The 19,786-nt window shown below is 36.6% G+C and overlaps 1 protein-coding gene across 2 annotated transcripts in view; it reads right to left on the reverse strand.

The window, feature by feature from the left end:
• Positions 1-19,786, reverse strand: part of ITSN2 (intersectin 2) — a 148,119-nt gene that overhangs the window by 95,792 nt on the left and 32,541 nt on the right. Inside the window, exons 2-9 of one of the 2 annotated variants that reach the window (XM_086700127.1) lie at positions 16,662-16,725; positions 14,403-14,504; positions 9,608-9,700; positions 7,581-7,644; positions 6,582-6,745; positions 4,629-4,835; positions 4,391-4,487; positions 2,958-3,097 (exon numbers count right to left, since the gene is read on the reverse strand). In XM_086700127.1, coding sequence (XP_086556253.1) covers positions 2,958-3,097; positions 4,391-4,487; positions 4,629-4,835; positions 6,582-6,745; positions 7,581-7,644; positions 9,608-9,700; positions 14,403-14,504; positions 16,662-16,692 — 898 coding nt within the window. In that variant the 5' untranslated portion in view covers positions 16,693-16,725. Of the gene's footprint in view, positions 1-2,957; positions 3,098-4,390; positions 4,488-4,628; positions 4,836-6,581; positions 6,746-7,580; positions 7,645-9,607; positions 9,701-14,402; positions 14,505-16,661; positions 16,726-19,786 lie in introns of those variants that run through there. The other variant, XM_025927237.2, reaches the window with a different exon arrangement.

The raw sequence follows: 19,786 nt of genomic DNA on the forward strand, positions 1-19,786 counted from the left end.
TCAGGCCCTATTCAGGGTTCAACCTGAGTTGAGGCCCACCCAAATAACTCTGCACAGAAGACAGTATATCCTCCAATTCCTCCGCAACAGGTCCCACCACAGAGCCAGCATGAATGCTGCTAACCCAATGTTTCACTGAGCTTTGAACATGAGGTCTTGGTAATCAAAGCGACATATACTGTCCGGAACAAACACAAATACACCATAAATTATAACATGCAATTGGATGTTATATTACGTAACTTTAAAATGTTTTTCACTCTCTTAAAAAAACCTGGTCATTTAATAAAAATCACATAAGGAAAACCACTGGAAATAGCTCATGGCCTCATCCAACTAATTACTCCTTAGTAGATTTCACATAGGAAGTAAGATTTGAGGAAGTTTTTGCATTAAAAGGAGAATTCTTCTAATAAAGAGAAATGGAAGGCTATTGCAAACCTAGAAAAAAGGCCTAATGACTAATGTTTCAGCTCTTGGACAAAGAAAACTGAAAGTAGATCCCTTAGCATTAGGCAACAGAGCAAACAGGAGGAAAAAGAGAAGGAATGTAATTGGTTAAAAGCATACTGGTGGAAGGCTTAAATGTGTGCGAAGTGTGAATAATACAAAGTGTTACAGAGAGCTAGCAGAGTACTTCACTAAGAAAAGCTCACTTGAAGGTGCCCTGCCTTCAAGTTGGTCTACCAATCCTTTGGATATCCTATTTCCTGTGCCTAGAATGTTAGTCCCTCATTCTCTATGTGGTGATCTACTCATCCTCGAAGATCCAGCTCAGATGTCATCTCTTCTGTGAAACTCTCCCTCTCGTATCTTCAGTGTTAGTCACTTTCTCATCTATATTAATCACAGCACTTTCAAACCACTAATCAAATACTATGATTATGTGACGACCTATATACTATGGACTCTTCAAAGACATGGACTGTGTCTTCCTCCTCTGTGTATTCCAGTGCATCAGAGAGTGCCCAGAAATTATGTGATTCAGAAACTATGAGTCAATGGATTCATTTAAATAAATCATGAGAGTTTAGCGGGGAGAGAAGAGGAAGAACAAGAGGAAGAAAAATAGATCACCACAGGCTACACTCATTGAACAAAGCACATCATGTAAGTCTAAGTCAGCCCCATCCTCATATACTTGGGCTTCTGCTGTTACAGGACACCAGAAACAACTATTCTTTTTTTTAAATCCTTCCCTTAACTATGAATATATAACTTTACCCTCATAGGTCTCAGAACAGTAACATTCTCTGAAAACCTAATACACAACCTTCATACAGTGTGGCATATACAAGTAAATAACAGTAGGGACTCATTCTTTACAGCAGCTCCCCACGGACCTTCAAATTCCATCTCTGTTTATAATGTTTTTAGTACATACAGAAAATGTACTAATTGTAAGTTTTCAGCACCTCAGGAGGTTTGTGCATGGCCCCTTCCCAACAGAGAAACTATGATATTCTGATTTCGATCACCATCAGTTACGTTTCCAGTTCTTCAGCTTCATATAAATGGATTAAATAGTATGGATCCTTTGGGCCAGGCTTCCTTCATTCAATACATTATTTTGCTGTGTTCTGTTACAGAAATATACCACGATTTATTTATCCATTCTCCTGTTGATAGATACTTAGGCTGTTTCTTTTCTGGATGTTTTAAATGAAGCTGCCATGAACATTTTTGTATGTCTTTTTACTCCACTTTTATTAATTTGAAAAAAGAAACTATTTATGTATGTATGTATGTATGTATGTATGTATGTATTTATTTATTTATTTATTTAGACAGAGACAGAGAGAGGGAGAGAGGGAGGGGGAGAGAGGAAGGGCCGGGGCGGGGCACAACAGAGGATCTAAAGCGGGCTCTGTGCTAACAGGAGAGCGCTCAATGAAGGGCTCAAACTCACGAACCATGAGATCACGACCTGAGCCGAAGTCGGACACCTAACTGACTGAGCCACCCACATGTCCCTAGTAATGTATCTTTAAAGAAAATATTGTACATTTTTGCTTGTCCCATCAATTTCAAAGCCTTCTTGCTCCCTTGCCCTACTGCACAGAGACCTCATACTCCTATTCCATAGACTACTTTTCAAATTGTCTAAATATGCCATGTACTTTTAGCTCTTGGGATTTCTTCTCTGTCACCCTCAAAATGTTCCCACCTTCAATCTCTATTTGTCCAAACCCTAACTCTTCATGATGGAGCTTAAATGCTCCCTTCCTATGTCTTATCTGATCTCTTTAAGTATTAGTATCTCCCATTCTATGTTCCCTAGCACTTTAGAGCTCTATTATTTTAAAATACTTATTTTATTATTCCACCTAAACTGTAGATTAGTTGCTGAGTGAAGAGAGAGGGGGAAAGTTAGGAGGTAGGAACTCTACTTGCCTTTCACCCTGTTTATATCCCCTTCACTACTCTTAATTGGAAAAGTTCTGATAATGTTCTAGCATGGACTCAAATGTTCTATAGGGACCTAAGGGCAATTCTTATGGAAGCATCTGGGTTGGAACACGAAAGGGTAGACAATGCTCCCGGGAGGTTTCAGTAAGGGCAAGCAGAGAAAGACCCAAGTAAGGAGGGGACCCACAGGGAAAATAAGATGAAGCTAAGTGCCACACACTCTTCCCTGTCACATGAGGGTCTCCTTTCACTGCACTGGAGGATGAGGCTTCATCTTCTCAAGAGAGAGGTCTTTCTTCCAAAAAGTTGGGTGTACACCTGTGTGCTCAACTTGACTGTAAGAACTTTGAAGAAACTGATCAAGCTGTATCCATCTTTGAGCTCTCACACAACTTAAGGTATCTGTATTTATCAAATGCCTGCTAAATTTTTTGGATGCTAAAATTTTAGGTGAGTTACAAAGTACAAATTCAAATAAGAGTTCTTCAGTAGGAATTCATATAAAAAAACCTTAACTCTCACATTCTGAAACACTGTATGCCACCTACCTGAGAGATATCCACTCATGCTTTTGTCAAGACTATTAAATTTTTGCCGATATTTTAACCTTGAAGGCTGAGGAACCGCCCACTCTAAGGTCCCAGTCTTGGGCGAGTTTCCAGAGAGTGAAGCAGTTGAGGAAGTTGAGCTACAACAAAATTTATTAAAAAATTTTATGTTACTAAAAAAAATACACACAAACTTTACAAGACAGAGACATTAAGAATCACACCTTCTATGGTACAATAGTAATTGCTTTTGATATTTTAAAAATTTAAGAAATTTAACCTCATTCTTAGGAAAGCAAATACCATATGAATTACAGAACGACCAAGAACCTATTATGTGCCAGGCCCTGTATGGTGCTAAGGCCTTAACAAAGACAATTTCTAATCCTCCTAACAAACTCAGAAGGTTTTACTGTCCCCACCTGTTTGACAGGCAAACTATGGCTCAGTGAAGGTCACACACATCCATTGGGAGTCTAAGCTAGGATACCAATCCTCCTCTTCTGAGTTAAAGCTAACACTCTTGGTACACTGCCTTAAGGAGTACTATTATGATTTATATAAGGGGTGATGAATAAACACTGAAGCTTTTGTGCTTTCTAAAATTTAAAAGCTACTCAATCAGTAGAATTTGCTCAAGAAAAAAATTAATAATACACCATGGTTATGAGACTTTTTAAGAAACATATATATATATATATTTTTTTTTTTAAAGGAAAAATATGTAATTTGGGGGAAAAACTTGACAATTGAAAATACAGCAGGGGCGCCTGGGTGGCTCAGTCGGTTAAGTGTCCGACTTCAGCTCGGGTCATGATCTCACGGTCCGTGAGTTCGAGCCCCGTGTCAGGCTCTGTGCTGACAGCTCAAAGCCTGGAGCCTACTTCGGATTCTGTGTCTCCCTCTCTCTCTGCCCCTCCCCTGCTCATGCTCTGTCTTTCTCTGTCTCAAAAATAAATAAATACATTAAAAAAAAATTAAAAAAAAAAGAAAATACAGAACATTTTTAGTTTACATGGAACATTTTTTTTGAACATTTAACAATTTTATTTTTTTTGTTTTTACATTTATTTATTTCTGAGAGACAGAGAGAGAGACAAAGCACAAGTGGGGGAGGGGCAGAGATAGAAGGAGACACAGAATCTGAAGCAGGCTCCAGGCTCTGAACTGTCAGCACACAGCCCGATGCAGGGCTCGAACTCACAAACTGTGAGATCATGACCTAAGGTGAAGTCGCACGCTTAACCGACTGAGCCACCCAGGCGCCCCAAACATTTAACAATTTTAAAAATAAAACCTTATTTTATGTGAGTTAGAAGTAGTAAATTTACCTTAAGCATTTTACATTTGGCCATTCTAATGGAAAACCTGGATAAGCTCAGAGCTACTCTTTATTGGAAGCATAAAAAGCTGGAGGTTTTAAGCCTTCATACCTACTAGATCCTAAATCAATCAGAGACTGGGCTTTCTGTAAACTAGCACCGCCGAGTCCTCCCATCATGAGACTGTAAGATGACGTATGAGGCAATGCTAAAAAGAAAAAAGAAGAAATGAAAAAGGTTCACACAAAACGGTATCACAAACTATGAAGGAAATCTGTATTTATTGGGACAAAAACGTAACGGTTTCTTTCTTTAACAGTTTCTGACTCACTAGATAGTAAGTACTTACTTGAAGAAGAATAAGGAATGGATAACGGCTGAATGAGGCCAGCGGTTCCATTTGGTAGTGACGATGTGCTAACAGAAGGCACTAGGGGAGCAGGCATCATTAAGGGAGGAAGGGTGGTCCCTGAAGTCGCAGAGGGTAAGGGGGTTGCCATAGGTGCAACTGGAGGCAATGAGTGAGGAATGGACAGATTGGGCATGCTTCCCATTCCTAAAGACAAAACAGAACACATTTTCCAGTGCTCGTAATCAACTATAAAAGCACATGCCAGAAAACAAGTTTACAGTACAGTGAGCAGACCCATGTTTATAGAGACAAACTAGGCTTCTTGTTAAAAAGTTCACTAAAGCAGCTTGGTGACCTAGCAGTGAGGGAGATACTGCTTTCGATATCAATATTCTGACCTGTGTGAACTAAGGGAATGACTACTAAGGAGTTAAAAATTCTCTTCTAGCATCATCATGAAAGCTAAGCAGCCTTTTCCAATTAAATGTTAGAAAGACTGTATTACCTGATTAGATGTGGGGTTTTGTATAAGGATAATAAATACAGTGCTGTTGAGTCACTCAACTAACACATACACATACACACATTCCCCCGATGTCCCCAATCCCCAAAAAAGGATGTTCTAGTTACCAGATACTATAGGAGAGCCATTTATGCATATGCATTATTTGCAAGAAGAAAATATGCCATATATTTCACTTTTCTTATAAGTAACACATCCATGCATTTAAGGACAATTCTTTTTAATTTTTTTTAATGTTTATTTTTGAGAGAGAGAAACAGAGCATGAGCAGTGGACAGGCAGAGAGGAAGACACAGAATCCAAAGCAGGCTCCAGGCTCTGAGCTGTCAGCCCAGAGCCCGGCGCGGGGCTCCAACCCACGAACTGTAAGATCATGACTTGAGCCAAAGTCGGATGCTCAACCGACTGAGACACCCAGGAGCCCCAAGGACAATTCTTTAAAAGGAACAAAATGATGACTTTTATTTATTTACTAACTAGGTGCACAATAAAAGTACAGTCACACAATGATTTGGTATTTATGTCCAGAGCTCACTACAGTAGTGAAAGAATTTAGTGGTTTAAGATCTGACATCTGGAATGAAAGAACAGGTTTCAGATACACAAAAATGCCTAATCCAATGTTCTATTCCAGTGAGTGCTTCTCATATATAATCAATAAGAAACTATCTAATCAGGGGCGCCTGGGTGGCTCAGTCGGTTGAGCGTCCGACTTCAGCTCAGGTCATGATCTCATGGTCTGTGAGTTCGAGCCCTGTATCGGGCTCTGTGCTGACAACTCAGAGCCTGGAGCCTGCTTCGGATTCTGTGTCTCCCTCTCTCTCTGCCCCTCCCCTGCTCATGCTCTGTCTCTGTCTCAAAAATAAATGAAAAAAAAAACATTAAAAAGAAAAAGAAAGTATCTAATCAAAATTAACAGAAAACTGATTCCCTCTGATGAAAGTGTAAATCAAAGTCCATAACTTTTAGCCCTAAATTTAGCTGGGTAATTAATATTTAAATCAGAAAAATTTCTACTTAGGAATAGTTTTAAATTACCCTCTAAATTAAACCATTTCAAGTGAGTTTAAAATTGTTCACATTTTTTCTGTTACTCATACAGAGTACAGAGGAAACTAAGAACACTATTTAAGATCAGCTCTAACCAGGGGTGAGGTCATATAATTTATCATCCATCTGGGAACTGTGAAAGGGGACACTAGCCAGACTTGAGGCCAGAGCAACAGGCATAAATCAGAACTGTCCCTGGAAAACTGGGACACGAGGACACCCCTGCTATGACAGCGACTTTAATATTTCTTATCTCAGACATGAAATTTAACTTGGAGTCTAAGGATTATTGTTTTTGCTAACAAACCCTTTTCTGTTATTGTGTCCAGGACAAGGTTGACTATCAAATGCAGCTAATTCAATTAATAAATGCATACCAAAACGGGCAGAAATTAATGGAGAGAACATAGGAGGTTGTTTCATAATAGGAGGGAGGACCACGGGCAGCTGCTGGCCTTGTAGCTTCAGTTTGATGAGCTTCATCGCTATGGAGAATTCTTGCTGATCCATCTTCCCATCCTTGTTCAGGTCTGATAAAGCCCTAAAAGGACCATGATGTGGGCAGAATGCTATGTAGGGTCACCATTATTTTTGAGGATCATAAAATATGAACAATGACATAGCATTCACATACAGATCATCACTTAATGATAATCATACATATAAAAATAAACAAATAAAACCACCAAAACTAAATAACTTATACATTAAGAAATACTGAACAAGGATACCATCTTATAAAATACTGCCAGTCTACACAGAATCCACATAGAGAGAAACTATGAGACCTTTGGGATGAATTCCACCAGTGTGGACAGAAAGAAATTATCCAATAGTATAATCATTCTAAATTTAATTTATTAATTTGTTCAAATATTTATTGAAAGCTTGTGATGTGTCAGTACTCCGCCAGGCATGGGAATATTTCAAGTGGAAAGAAAGATGGGGTAGCAGTTGATATTTATTGTAAACATATTAAAAAACAAAACACTAGGATAATATAAAGAACAATTTTGTTTAAGGTCAGAGCAGGAAAAGGGCGGACTAATTTGGTGTTTACAGATGATGAAAGAAATGAAACAACTACAAAGTAACAGAAAGAAGATTTTGAGAGTCTGCCAAATTATAAAGAAATGTTTTTCAATGGCAATGTATACATCCTTCCTCAAAAATTCTAAGGACATTAAAAATTTGTCCAATAGAACAAAATCCCAATTATTCTCATTTAGTCAATAAAATTAACTTTTCTAATAGCTGAATACTTAACGACAGACTACAAGTAAAAACAACTTTTTACTAACACTGTATCAAAAACAAAACAAAACCAAATCAGACTACCGGAAATTTAAGTTCCTCTACAAAAAAGAACACTTTACCATATTTCAGCTAAAACAGGAGCCGGCAGGCCTGACTGTAAGAAAAAGGTACGTGCTTGATCACCTGAAGGTAGTAAAAACAAACATTAAGCAGCACATTAGTAAATGGAATTCCTCCAATGTCTCTGAATTATGGTAGTGGGCAATAACAATAACGCTACTGATTTATCATCATTTTAATTTCAGTCATTAAACAATTACACAGAAATACACATATACAATTATTTACATTACATTAATAAGACTTAGATGTTTTAAAACAAAAAAGTCACAAAAAAAGTTACAGGTGGGGCACCTGGGTGGCTCAGTTGGTTGAGCATCCGGCTCTTGGTTTTGGCTCAGGTTATGACTCCAGGGTTGTGGCACTGAACTCTGAGCTGGGCTCCCTCCACTCTAACTGTGGAGCCTGCTTAGCACATTGTTCCTCCCTCCCTCCCTCCCTCCCTCCCTCTCTCTGTCTCTCTCTCTCCTTCCCTCCCCTTGCCCCTCTCCCCCACTTGTGCTCTCTCTCTAAAATAAATACTTAAAAAAAATGAAGTTATATGCATTAATCAATAATTAAAGGTTATATTATTCATCTTAGTTTCTCCATATTAACTGGGATATTTGATAATATCTCCATTTAATAGAATTCGTAATTGAAAAACACTATTCTCTAGAAGAATTCAAAATAAAAAATACCAGGTGTTGGGAAAGACAGTCCCCCATGGGTCTCTCACAATCCTATATGTCCTGCTGTGTGGGCCAAGAAGGCAAGACCCTTAACCACTTTCTACCTGGGTCATTTCTCAGAGTTGGGTTTGCAGTGAGCAATCTTGAGGCATGAGGTAATGTTTCCCCTGGGCCAAAAAACAAGCCTGCTTACCAAAAATGGTGGGTTCCCCTGGCTGAGAGTTCCTGTCCTATAACACAATCACTGCATGTTTAACATCCTTTTGAGCTCTCTACATCACCCCTTAGGACTCAGGGGACAAGAGAAGCCAAGAGGAACATGCTGATGCTCAAGCTGCGAGCTGTGCCACTCGTTAATAAAGTCCTTTGTCTCTGGATCAGGAACCTTGGGTCTTGTGCCAGCATCCATGAGACGGTAACAGACTACATTGTTAACTTACCAGTAGGGTAATCAAATTCTAGCCCTGATACCAGGGAAGGTAGCTATTATTACAGAAGTACAAATAATATTAAACTCTAATGGCTAAGAGGATGGATTCCAAAAGCAGACTAAAAAGTTTCAAAGCCCAGATCAACACTAACCATCTGTAAATACAGACAATATAGCTATCTTACAAGGCTACTCCAAGATTAAATGAGATAATGCACTTAAGTACAGCATCTGAAATACAGTACAGATTTGGTAAATATTATTCATTATATTATTATAAATAAAGTGCTCACGTGCTTTGGCACAGAAAAAAAGTTTAATTTATACAAAAAGAAAAAAAATGTGAAAGATACACCTAAATTGATCCTCCTTAGGCTCCAGAGGTCATTTTGCAAAACAAGGGCTAGTGCCAACAATCAACACTTGGTATCACCCTCAAAAACAGAGGGCTAGCATTATAAAACAGATCATAGAAAAAAAATTCTAGATTATTTTCAAGGAAATGGACCTGACACATATTTCTTCTAGACTTAGTAATACTGATTGTTATACAGGTAATTGGCACAACATATTAGGAGCACATTAATAAATTTGCTTGGATAAAAGTCTCAATTACCTCAAGAACTAACCTGAAAACATTCTAGAAATAATGTTAAAGTGTGAAACTGGACAAGTAAACTGAACTTCTTGAAATTCTTGATTATCATTTAGGATTAGGAAAAGATCTTCCATATGCCAATTCCAAAACAACAAATTAAACCAGTTCCAGATAAAATAAAACTGCTGTTTTTTTTTTAATTCATGAATTGTGATAGGAATTTTATTACATAATAATTCAAATTTGATGGTAATCGAATTAAAATTCTAAATTCTAAGGTATTACATGAAAAGGAACATAATTCATAATTGAAATATAAACACAAACCTGTTATGTAACCTCCTGAGGGTTTGAGGTTATCAAACTGCTTGTCATGCTTAGTCCGTTCTTCAGAGGTAATAGCCCACATGTTTGGCCCTCCTAAAACATAAGTGAAAGACAAAGAAATTGTAGTATATATATGAGAATGCTCAAAATAATTCTAAAATGTAAATATAAAAACAAGTGTCCATTTACTGACAGTACTCTACCCCCACGTGACACAAAAAGTAAAACTCTTTCATGACCATATGTACATAGCACAGCCCTGAGGCTTTTCACTCATTCACCTAATTAACATCTATGGAACAATTACTATATACCACTCACTGGCAATGGGCAACAAGCTAAATTCTGGAAATAAAAAGATGAATAAAATACCATTCCCATCCTTTCAACACATTGAACATAGCTGATACCCACATATACTTCACTTCTGACTACCTTTTCAGTTTACTCAACTCCCAACAATAAGAATCCAAATGTTTAAATATATCGACTCATACACACTGGCTGTCTATTATATGAAAATCTGCCTTACAAAGCTGTTGCCGGGAATGCGTTTCATTGAAAAGTAGGTGCCCAGTCTAATTTGAAACACTAGATGGATCTGATTTAACAAATATTTCTTAGCCCTAAATGAATGGATTAAAAAAAAATCTATAAACATCCTCTCTTAAAGACAAGTTTTAAGATTAAAGTTAAAAATAAAGAAACAGATGTACTGAAGAACTAAGTTCCTAAAATAGTTAAACCTACACACTTTCTAAATAAATACCAAACACATAGTAAAAACCTACTTAGTTTACTGGTTTATTATAAAGTAAACAAATTACCCTGTCATGCCTCCTGTGACAATTTGGAAAAATGATGATGACAATAAAAAATTAATGACAACAAAAGACGACAGAGGGAAGCAGCTGGCTTTTACTGAGCCCCGACTCTGTGTCAGGGCCTTTTTAATGCAGTAAACTCACGGACTCTCACCACTACCCTATACATGAGATACTATTATTATCATCCCCATGACACAGGTGAGGAAAGCAAAAGCCCTGACGGCAAAGCTAGTTGCTCAAGGTCGCACAACTAACAAGTGGCAGAGCTGAGATTAGAACTCAGAGAGCCCAAACTCTGCTACACAGTCTCCCAATATTTATGGAGAAGAGGCTCACATTCCCTGTACCTTAGCTGCTGCCTCCAAAAATTAGGAAGATTATGTAAGCTTATGGGGTGGTTGTAAAAACCATATGTAATGTGTAATGTATCTATTCTAAAAATAACACTAAATATAATTTTTCATCTATTAGATTGGTAAAATAACAACAGCTAACATTTAATAAAACTTGCCACATGTTAGGTATTTTTCTAAGAGCTTTATGTGTATTGTTTCTAAAAGTCTCACAAGAATTCTATCAGGTAACTATTACTACTATCACTGTTTTCCAGAGGAGGAAACAGAAGCATGGGAAAATTAAATAATTTGCCCAAAGTATCAAAGTTGTTAAGTGTTAAAAGATAGGATTAGAATCCACAGGCTTAATTAAGAATCTTAAACTACCTGCCATGATAGTTCAAAAGAAATAGACCCACAAATATATCGTCACTTGATTTCAACAAAGACATCAAAATAATTTGGTGGGGAAAAGATAGCCCTTCCACTGAAACATGTGGATGTTCTGAAAGATGTTCTGAAAGAACCAGACATCCACAGGAACAACAACAAAAAACCCAAACCACCTCAATCCTGCACCATATGCAATAATTAACTCTAAATGGATCATAGAATTAAACACAGGAGCCAAACAATGAAACTTCTTGAAGAAAGCAAAGAAGAAAATCTTTGTGACTTTGGATTAGGGAATGACTTTTTAGGGCAAAAACTACCCAAATGATTTAAACTTTTTGTTAAGCTGGACTTCTCCTTTCTTAAAGACACTGTTAAAATAAAAAGAGAAGCTACAGACTGGAAGAAAATATTTGCAAAACGTAATAAAGAACATGTATCCAGCATATATAAAGCACTATTCAACTCATTAAGACAATCCCTGCTCCCTGCCTCAAATAATGGGCAAGAGATTTGAACAGACATATGAACAGACATATTGAAGATACACAGATGGCAAAAAGCATGTGACACGATGTTCAACGTCATTGATCATCAGGGAAATGCATAAGAAAACTACAGTAATACTGCCCTGGGTGTGGAGTCTGCTTGAGATTCTTTCACTCTTTCTCTCTAAAATTTAAAAAGAAAAAAAAGGAAGAAAAACTACAGTGAGATACCACTCCATGCCTGTAGAATGCCTAAAATTTTTTAAAAAACTGTTGGCAAGGATGCTGAGCAACTCAAACTTTCACATAACTGATGGGGAAGGAAACGATTTAGAAAAAAAAGAGTCTGATAACTTCTTATGAAGTTAAAATATGCATTTCCCATTGCAACCCAGCATTAAACTCCTAGGTATTTACCCAAGAGAAATGAAGACTTTTTCCAAATAAAAATCTGTCTTCTGACGATTACAGCAGCTTTAGACATTTGGTTTAGAGACCAAAATCTGGAAATAACCCAGAGGTGTTCTGCAGATGAATGCACAAACAACTTGTGGTACACATTTATACAATGGAATTCTACTCCGCAATGAAAGAATTTCATTTATATGACATTCTGGAAAAAGCAAAACTGCAGGGACAGAAATCTGACCAGTGGTTGCCAGTGGCAAAGGAGGGTGGTGAGGGAACCTTTTGGGTGACGGAAATGTTCCATACCCCGATTTACATGACTGTATACATTTGTTAAAACTCATCAAACTATATACTTAAGAAGGGTGAATTATACCTCAATACGCCCAACTTAAAAATTAAACAAAATAAAAATACAGCATCTAATATATGCTTGCTACATGGAGGCTACTCAATAAATTAGTTTCCTTACTCAACCCAATCCCAGGGAACAGTATAATTAAGGAGAAGTCAGAGCATTAAAATCTTTCTCAGGCTCTTTCCTTTCTGGTAAAGGTACCCTTGCCAGAAAATACTGAGAGCGAGGCTTTTTAGTCAGAAAACTGAAGACTATTTAAAGTCTGGAGAGTCTGGTTAGGAAGGCTTGAGCTGCTCTAACACACAGCAGGGCACATCCCCTGGGCAAGGGAGACTGCTTCCTAAGACTGCAGAGGGCCCCGTGGCATCAGGATAGTGCTTTCTTATGTCCCACCACCTCCTCACCTTTCCTTGGCTACCTATCTTGACAGTGGCCAATGCAACCTATCTGATTTCTTGCTTAGTTCTTCATTACTCCAACCAGCCACCCTTACACCTTTGTATACATTCAGTCAAAAAACACTTAGGGGGCACCATTGTGACCAAGGACCAGGGGTACAAGGATGAATGAAATGAACTCCTTAAAGGAGCTCAGAGACTCCCTTAGCCAAAAGAATCACATACAACAATCATGATTAAATATTATGATTAATGTCACTTACAGATTAAAAATGTTCTAAAGCATTATAACAAGGAATAATTTTCAGGTAGTATTTAATCTTTAAATGTGAGCACTTCAAAAAACTGACATTAAAACAAAAGATATTAATGCACTAAAAGTTTTACAGAAAGGAAAAGTTAAATAGCAATAAGAAAAGTAGGAAAAATATATACTTCAAAAACAATTTTAAAACAGTTGATCCAATTCTGGCTTTCTTAGAATATATACTAACAGAATCTTTTAAAAAGCCAACAGTTTATTATTTTGAACTTCCAGTAAAACATCTCCCAATATTAGTCTTTAGTTGTTTGTAAGCCTTATAGAAAGTCAGAAAAACCCAAGTTTTGGGGTTAACGTTTAATATTTCCTTAAAAAGCTAACAACCTTTTACACAGTCTGACCACTTTAGAAATGTATTAAAATTCTATCCACTTCCCCCACTCATCACTAAATTGAGAATGTGGTATTTTCATAAAGATTTCTGTTGCTTATTCTCATCTTCTCACCTACTGGCTCTGTCAAAAATGTTCTTATGGTCTATGCAGAAGGAAAAATACACATTTATAGAACAACCACTATATGCTAAATCCCCTGCAGTAAATAGTGTCATCTCTGTTTTACATATATAGATACACCACACATGTATATGCATATGTACACACACACACACACTCCACAAGGTTAAGTCACACAGCTGAGCAGTCAGAACACTTAGTTCTGAATGTACACAACTCAAACATGTTATACCCTGCTCGTATGCTATGAAATTAAATGAAGACTATTTCTGGGTCCAGTTCAAAATAATCGTCAAATGATAGATGTTGACCCAGTACAAACTTCAAGCTCTAAAATACAACTAGAATACTGGTCTAGATAGAACTAAAGCCTCAACTGGGACTTGAATAATAAATCCTTGGGCTGTCAGAAATGCAGACAGTACTATATATGATTCTGTAGGCCCAATGTTAACAATTTCCTAATTACAGAGATGAAAAGACTAATAAACTCTCAAACTCTAAAAAGGTAATGAAACTCTAAAAATAAAATGGCATTTTTTTCTTCCTAAAGCCATTTGCTGTTCCTGTTCCCTCCCCTCTTCCATATTTTGGAATATGGCCACTGCCACAGGCTTCAGAACTTCTTACTCAGAGAACCAACTTCAGTACCCCCATGATTTTAAGGCTGGAACAAGCTACGTTACACTGCAATCAACAGGCAGTGACATGAATCTGAAGTACCCTCTTGCTTATCACCTGATGACTCAAATATCAGGCTCTCTGTATTTACAATTTCATTACATGTTTGAAAAGCAGAAAGCAAACCTACCATGATTAAAGAAGACTCTGGCAAGGATGATTCTGCTGGTGCAGAAGACACCAGAATTAGAGTCACGAGTGGTAAAAATATGACGCACTGATCTTTTTTGCTCTGTTGAGGAGATGGGAAGTGAAGCATCAAAGAGACTAAGAAAAGAATATCTGCTCAATAGAACTTTCTAAGATGACGTAAATGTTCTGTATCTGTATCCCACACCATTTCCAACACAATGGCCACTGGCCACATGTGGCTTTGAGAACTTGAAATGTGGCTATGTGACTGAGGGAATGAATTTATTTAATTTTTATTAATTTAAATTTAAGTTGAAATAGTCACATGTAGCTAATGGCTACTATATAGGCAGCACAGCTCTGTGAGACCAAGTAAGTCTAAAGTCTGTGGTTAGTCTTGGGATGATAAAACAGGGCAAAATACGAGAAATACGTCAGAAGCGTTTAGAAACACGGCTTGGTCTAGGGCACTTATAGACAAGTTCCAACAGTACTGGGCATCAAAAAGATTTATCATCATCTATAATTGAGGATTTGCTAGAAGAGCAAACACTGCTTTGGAAGGCTTTGTGCTACATATGTGGATACCTCTTCCAATAAGATCTTAATCTCTGAATTGCACTTCATTTAGATACATACAAGATTATCCTCAATCTTCAACTACAGTATAAACAAAGTGGGAGGATATCACAGTCTACATTTGTTATCAATTCTTCAGAAGTTTTAAAAAATTACTACCTTTATTCCTATACACCACTTATAAGTAACTGTTCAACATTTTGTCTGATATTATTCATTCTTTTATACGCAATGCAATGAGCTACAAAGTAGATACATAAATGTTAAGGGAATGGAAGAAACAGAATGAAGTAAGACTGGGCCTACACTGCTTTCTTTCATCATGTTCATTTGGTTTATAATACTTCTTAACACTTTGGTTGAAGTTTATAACTAAACTATGTATTTAATACAAACTCCTTTGTATTGTGCACAGAAATCCTCAAATTTGGGAAGAGCACATTACTACCATAATTATTACCCTGATTCTAAACTTATGTTTACTACTCATTGTGGAAAAAAAAACCCCATTATTTAATTTTTAAAAATTGTGGCATCAAATAATCTTCATAATCCCACACCATTTCCAGCAATGCTCACATTGATCTTTAAATAAGAGTTCTGAAAAGGCAAAAAAAACAAAACAAAACCTTTATCTCAAGCTCCTCAACACTGAATTCTTCCACACAGAATTTAGTTTTACCTCTTACACAAATAATTCATTTTTCCAAAACTTTCCTAAATCTCACAAGGTCAATCCTGAGTCTTAAAATTTTAGATATACAACATGTATTTTTGTATTAATGATGTGCTTAATTTGGCCTTATGACTGAAAATTTTTTTTAAATGTAATTGATCAAATACTAGATGGTAACATTAAAACAGAATTGCTTTTTTTGCAAGTGATAAAATTATTCATGATGCTTCCCTCTTTTTTTCCCCTAATGTTCTTTAATATAACTGCTTTCAATTTAAATGTTAAAGAATTACTGACTAGACTATTATTTTTTATTTGTAATTGGCTAATGAAATTTACCACAATATTAAGAACTTTGCATTTTAGATTTCTTTAGCAATTTAAAAACATAATGCATTTTCTCAATTAATTCTATATGACATACACAGTAACTTAATACTAAGGTGGGTCAATTTGTATTTGGGAAAAGAATTAAAACTAGAATCAGAAAAGAAACTTTAAAAGATTTCTGTTACTGAAATTACTTAAACATTTTCTTTAAAAATGTTTCATATTAAACAATTATGTGTGTAGGCATACACAAACCTTAATAAAAAGAAAACTTAACTATATGCATAGATTACTAAATGAATCTTTATTGGCTTACTCATTATACAATCATCCCACGCTACAGAAAACATCTTTAATATTCTTCACCTTATAGCACTCTGCTTTCTGTCCTCCCATTTTATGCAACAAACACGAAATACCTTTAGGTTATTCTTAACTGCTCAAAGGCAAACACACATACCAGATGATACTGCAGACATGCTTATACTGAGTCACAGGAACTACTGCAGTGTTCTGAAGTAAACTATCAAAACATTTTCAGTAAGATTACTTTAAGTTTTGCATTTATAAGCTTAAGGAAAAATATCAAAATGAGTATTTTATAACCTCTACAAAAAAAACACCCCAAAACCCATAACCTCTTTATCTTGCCACAAGCACAAAGCGGCTTACCATTCATAGTTGTGGGAAACTGAGCCATCATGGTCCTGAATTTTCCTTGCTAGCTCTCAGCCATCTGCAACATAAAAACATTGTGCCATTAATAATACAACAAGGGCAGATCGGAGCGTTAGTGCACCAGCTTAGCAGTGGGAATGTCTGTCCCCTTCAGCTCACACTTCCAATGGAAGACAATGCAGAGTGCTGCCGCTGCTGAAGAGGCAGGATTTACATTTGGGGAAGGGTAGGAGACTTTGTTGGGTAATGGTGCTGCCTTTTAAAATAGGAACACTTATAAGAAAAAACAGTCACATATGTCATAGAAAATACTGAATAAAGAAGCTGTTGGTATGAGCCAACTTTGTAGAAATTAGCTTGGGAGAGAGGAAGGTTGTTCTAACAAGGCAAGATTTTATTTCAGAGATATCAATTGTATAAATTAAGTATATAAAATGACATGGAAACCAAGATATTCTTTTTTTCTTAATCCCCAAACAAGAAAAATATCCAAAATAAATGTAGCACAGCATTCCACAGGTTTAAAAAAATTATCTAGAATTACTATAACATATATGTTTATCTAAACATAAGTAAATGCACTAGGGAAAGAAGTAACTTTGGGAATTAACAGCTGTGATTTAAATCCCAACTCTGCTATTTTCCTAGCTGTGACCATGGGAGAGTTATTAACCTTTCTGAGTCTCAGATTCCTTATCTATAAAAAATACTTTGCATTAGAGTTGTTTTAAGTATTAAACATAATCCAGTACACTGCTTGAGATACAGTGAGTGTTTGATAAATGCCTGCTATTTTGCAAACATCCAGGAAGGAAGAGTGCAGTATAATTTTGAACCCTGAATTATTTTACTATGAATAAATTCAAAATTCAAAATTTATTCCACAAATCTTGAGGGTAGGACTGGCTAGGGCGAGTGAAGACATAGCAAATTTACAACAATGTACTTAGTAATTAAAACCATGGATTATAACATTGTAGGGAAACATCACTATATTAAAAGACCATTCAGTAGCTCTCCAATTTACCCAAATCATTGAAATATTAACATTTTTAGAAGCCCAAAGAAAAATGTTTGCACAAGCCATTGGAACAAAGAAGTCATAAACAGTTACGCATCATGGCAAGGTGTCACTGGAGAAGCTGGCTAACCAGCTACCAAGAAGTGCTACAAGGTACTATATGTTAGTCAATTCAGTGTGCTTGAAGAGATATATAACTGTAGCAGTATAACCACCAAAAGTCACACTAACAAAAGATTGGTATATAAATCCAACATACTGATTTACAAAGAAATATTTAATAGCCAAGAAACTAACAGTAGTTTTTCTTCCTATAAAGCAAACTATAATGTCTACTAAATGTCGATCAGATCATTATGTGGGGAGCAAAGGGAGTTGACAGTGATTAGAATGCTTAATGCTATCAGGCACTAACAGGCCGACACATTTTATCTACACAAGAACATGCAAGGACTACCCAACAGGGATGGTTCAATCTCCAATAATACTTTGAACGGCACTACCAACTTTACTCTTCTGACTCCCACCTTTTCTGTATGCTACCAACCTCCCTCTTAAAGTGTACATTCTTTCTTTAGAATGTTAGTTCTTTCTTCAGTGCAGCTTCTACACAGCTAAGGAAACTGTCAATAAAACTGAAAGACAAGCTACTGAATGGGAGAAGGTATTTGGGAATGACATATCTGATAAAGGGTTAGTATCCAAACTATATAAAGAACATATAAAACCCAACACCCAAAAAACAAATGATCTAATTAAAAATGGGCAGATGAACAGACATTTTTCAAAGAAAGACATATAGACAGTCAACAGACACATGAAAAGATGCTCAGTATCACTAATTATCAGGGAAATGCAAATCAAAATCACAATGAGATATCACCTCACACCTGTCAGAATAGCTAAAATGAAAAACACAAGAAACAAGCGTTGTTGAGGATGTTGGAGAAAAAGGAACCCTCTTGCACTATTGGTAGGAATGTGAACTGGTACAGCCACTATGGAAGATAGTATGGAGGTTCCTCAAAAATTAAAAATAGCATTACCATATGATCCAGTACTTCCATTAATGGGTATTTACTCAAAGAACATGAAAACACTAATTTGAAAAGGTGTATGCACCCCTATGTTTACTGCAGCATTATTTACAATAGCCAAATCATGGAAGTAGTCCGGTTGTCCATCTACAGATAATGAATAAAGAAAATGTGGCATATATATAAAATAGAAAATTACTTAGCGATAAAAAAGAATGATCTTGCCATTTGCAACAACATAGATGGATCCAGAGAGTATAATGCTAAGTGAAATGAGTCAGAGAAACACAAATAATTTCACTCATATGCAGAATTTAAGAAACAAAGAAAAAAAAGAGACAAACCAAACAACAGACTCTTTTTTAAAAAAATTTTTAATGTTTTTATTTATTTTTGAGAAAGAGAGAGACAGAGCATGAGCAAGGGAGGGTAAGAGAGAGAGGGAGACACAGAATCTGAAGCAGGCTCCAGGCTCTGAGCTGTCAGCACAGAGCCCAATGTGGGGCTTGAACTCACAAACCCTGAGATCATGACCTGAGCCGAAGTCGGACGCTTAACCGTCTGAGCCACCCAGGCACCCCCAGACTCTTATAGAGAACAGGTGGTTACCAGAGTGGACGTGGGGTGGGGCTGGGGGTGAATGTGTGCACTAGGTGAAGGGGATTAAGAGTACACTTAACATGATGAGCACTAAGTAATTTGTATAAAGTCACTGAATCACTATGTTAACTTTACTGGAATGAAAAAAAAAATCTTTACTGCAATGGAGCTTTAAACCTGTTACCACACTTAGACTTCACCTGTAACTATACTCTTCTTAGGTAGGGAGGAAATTCTACCTATGTACAAGTTAGTTTTTTCTTCACTCCTTTCTCCAAAGGTAATATAAAGTTCAGCTTTTTGAGTTGTCTACCGCACAGAAAAGTAGTATCTAAACCATGGTGGAGTAGTCAAGAACTCACTTAAGGAGTAAGAATTAGTTATAATTGTAACATTAAGAACACTGAATTTGAACCCATAGCTCGCTAGGAGTTTTAAAAGGTTTTAAGGAGAGGGACACA

This window comes from Puma concolor, chromosome A3 (genome assembly GCF_028749965.1).
Source record: "Puma concolor isolate L17-30 chromosome A3, mPumCon1.1.hap2, whole genome shotgun sequence".
NCBI lineage: Eukaryota > Metazoa > Chordata > Mammalia > Carnivora > Felidae > Puma > Puma concolor.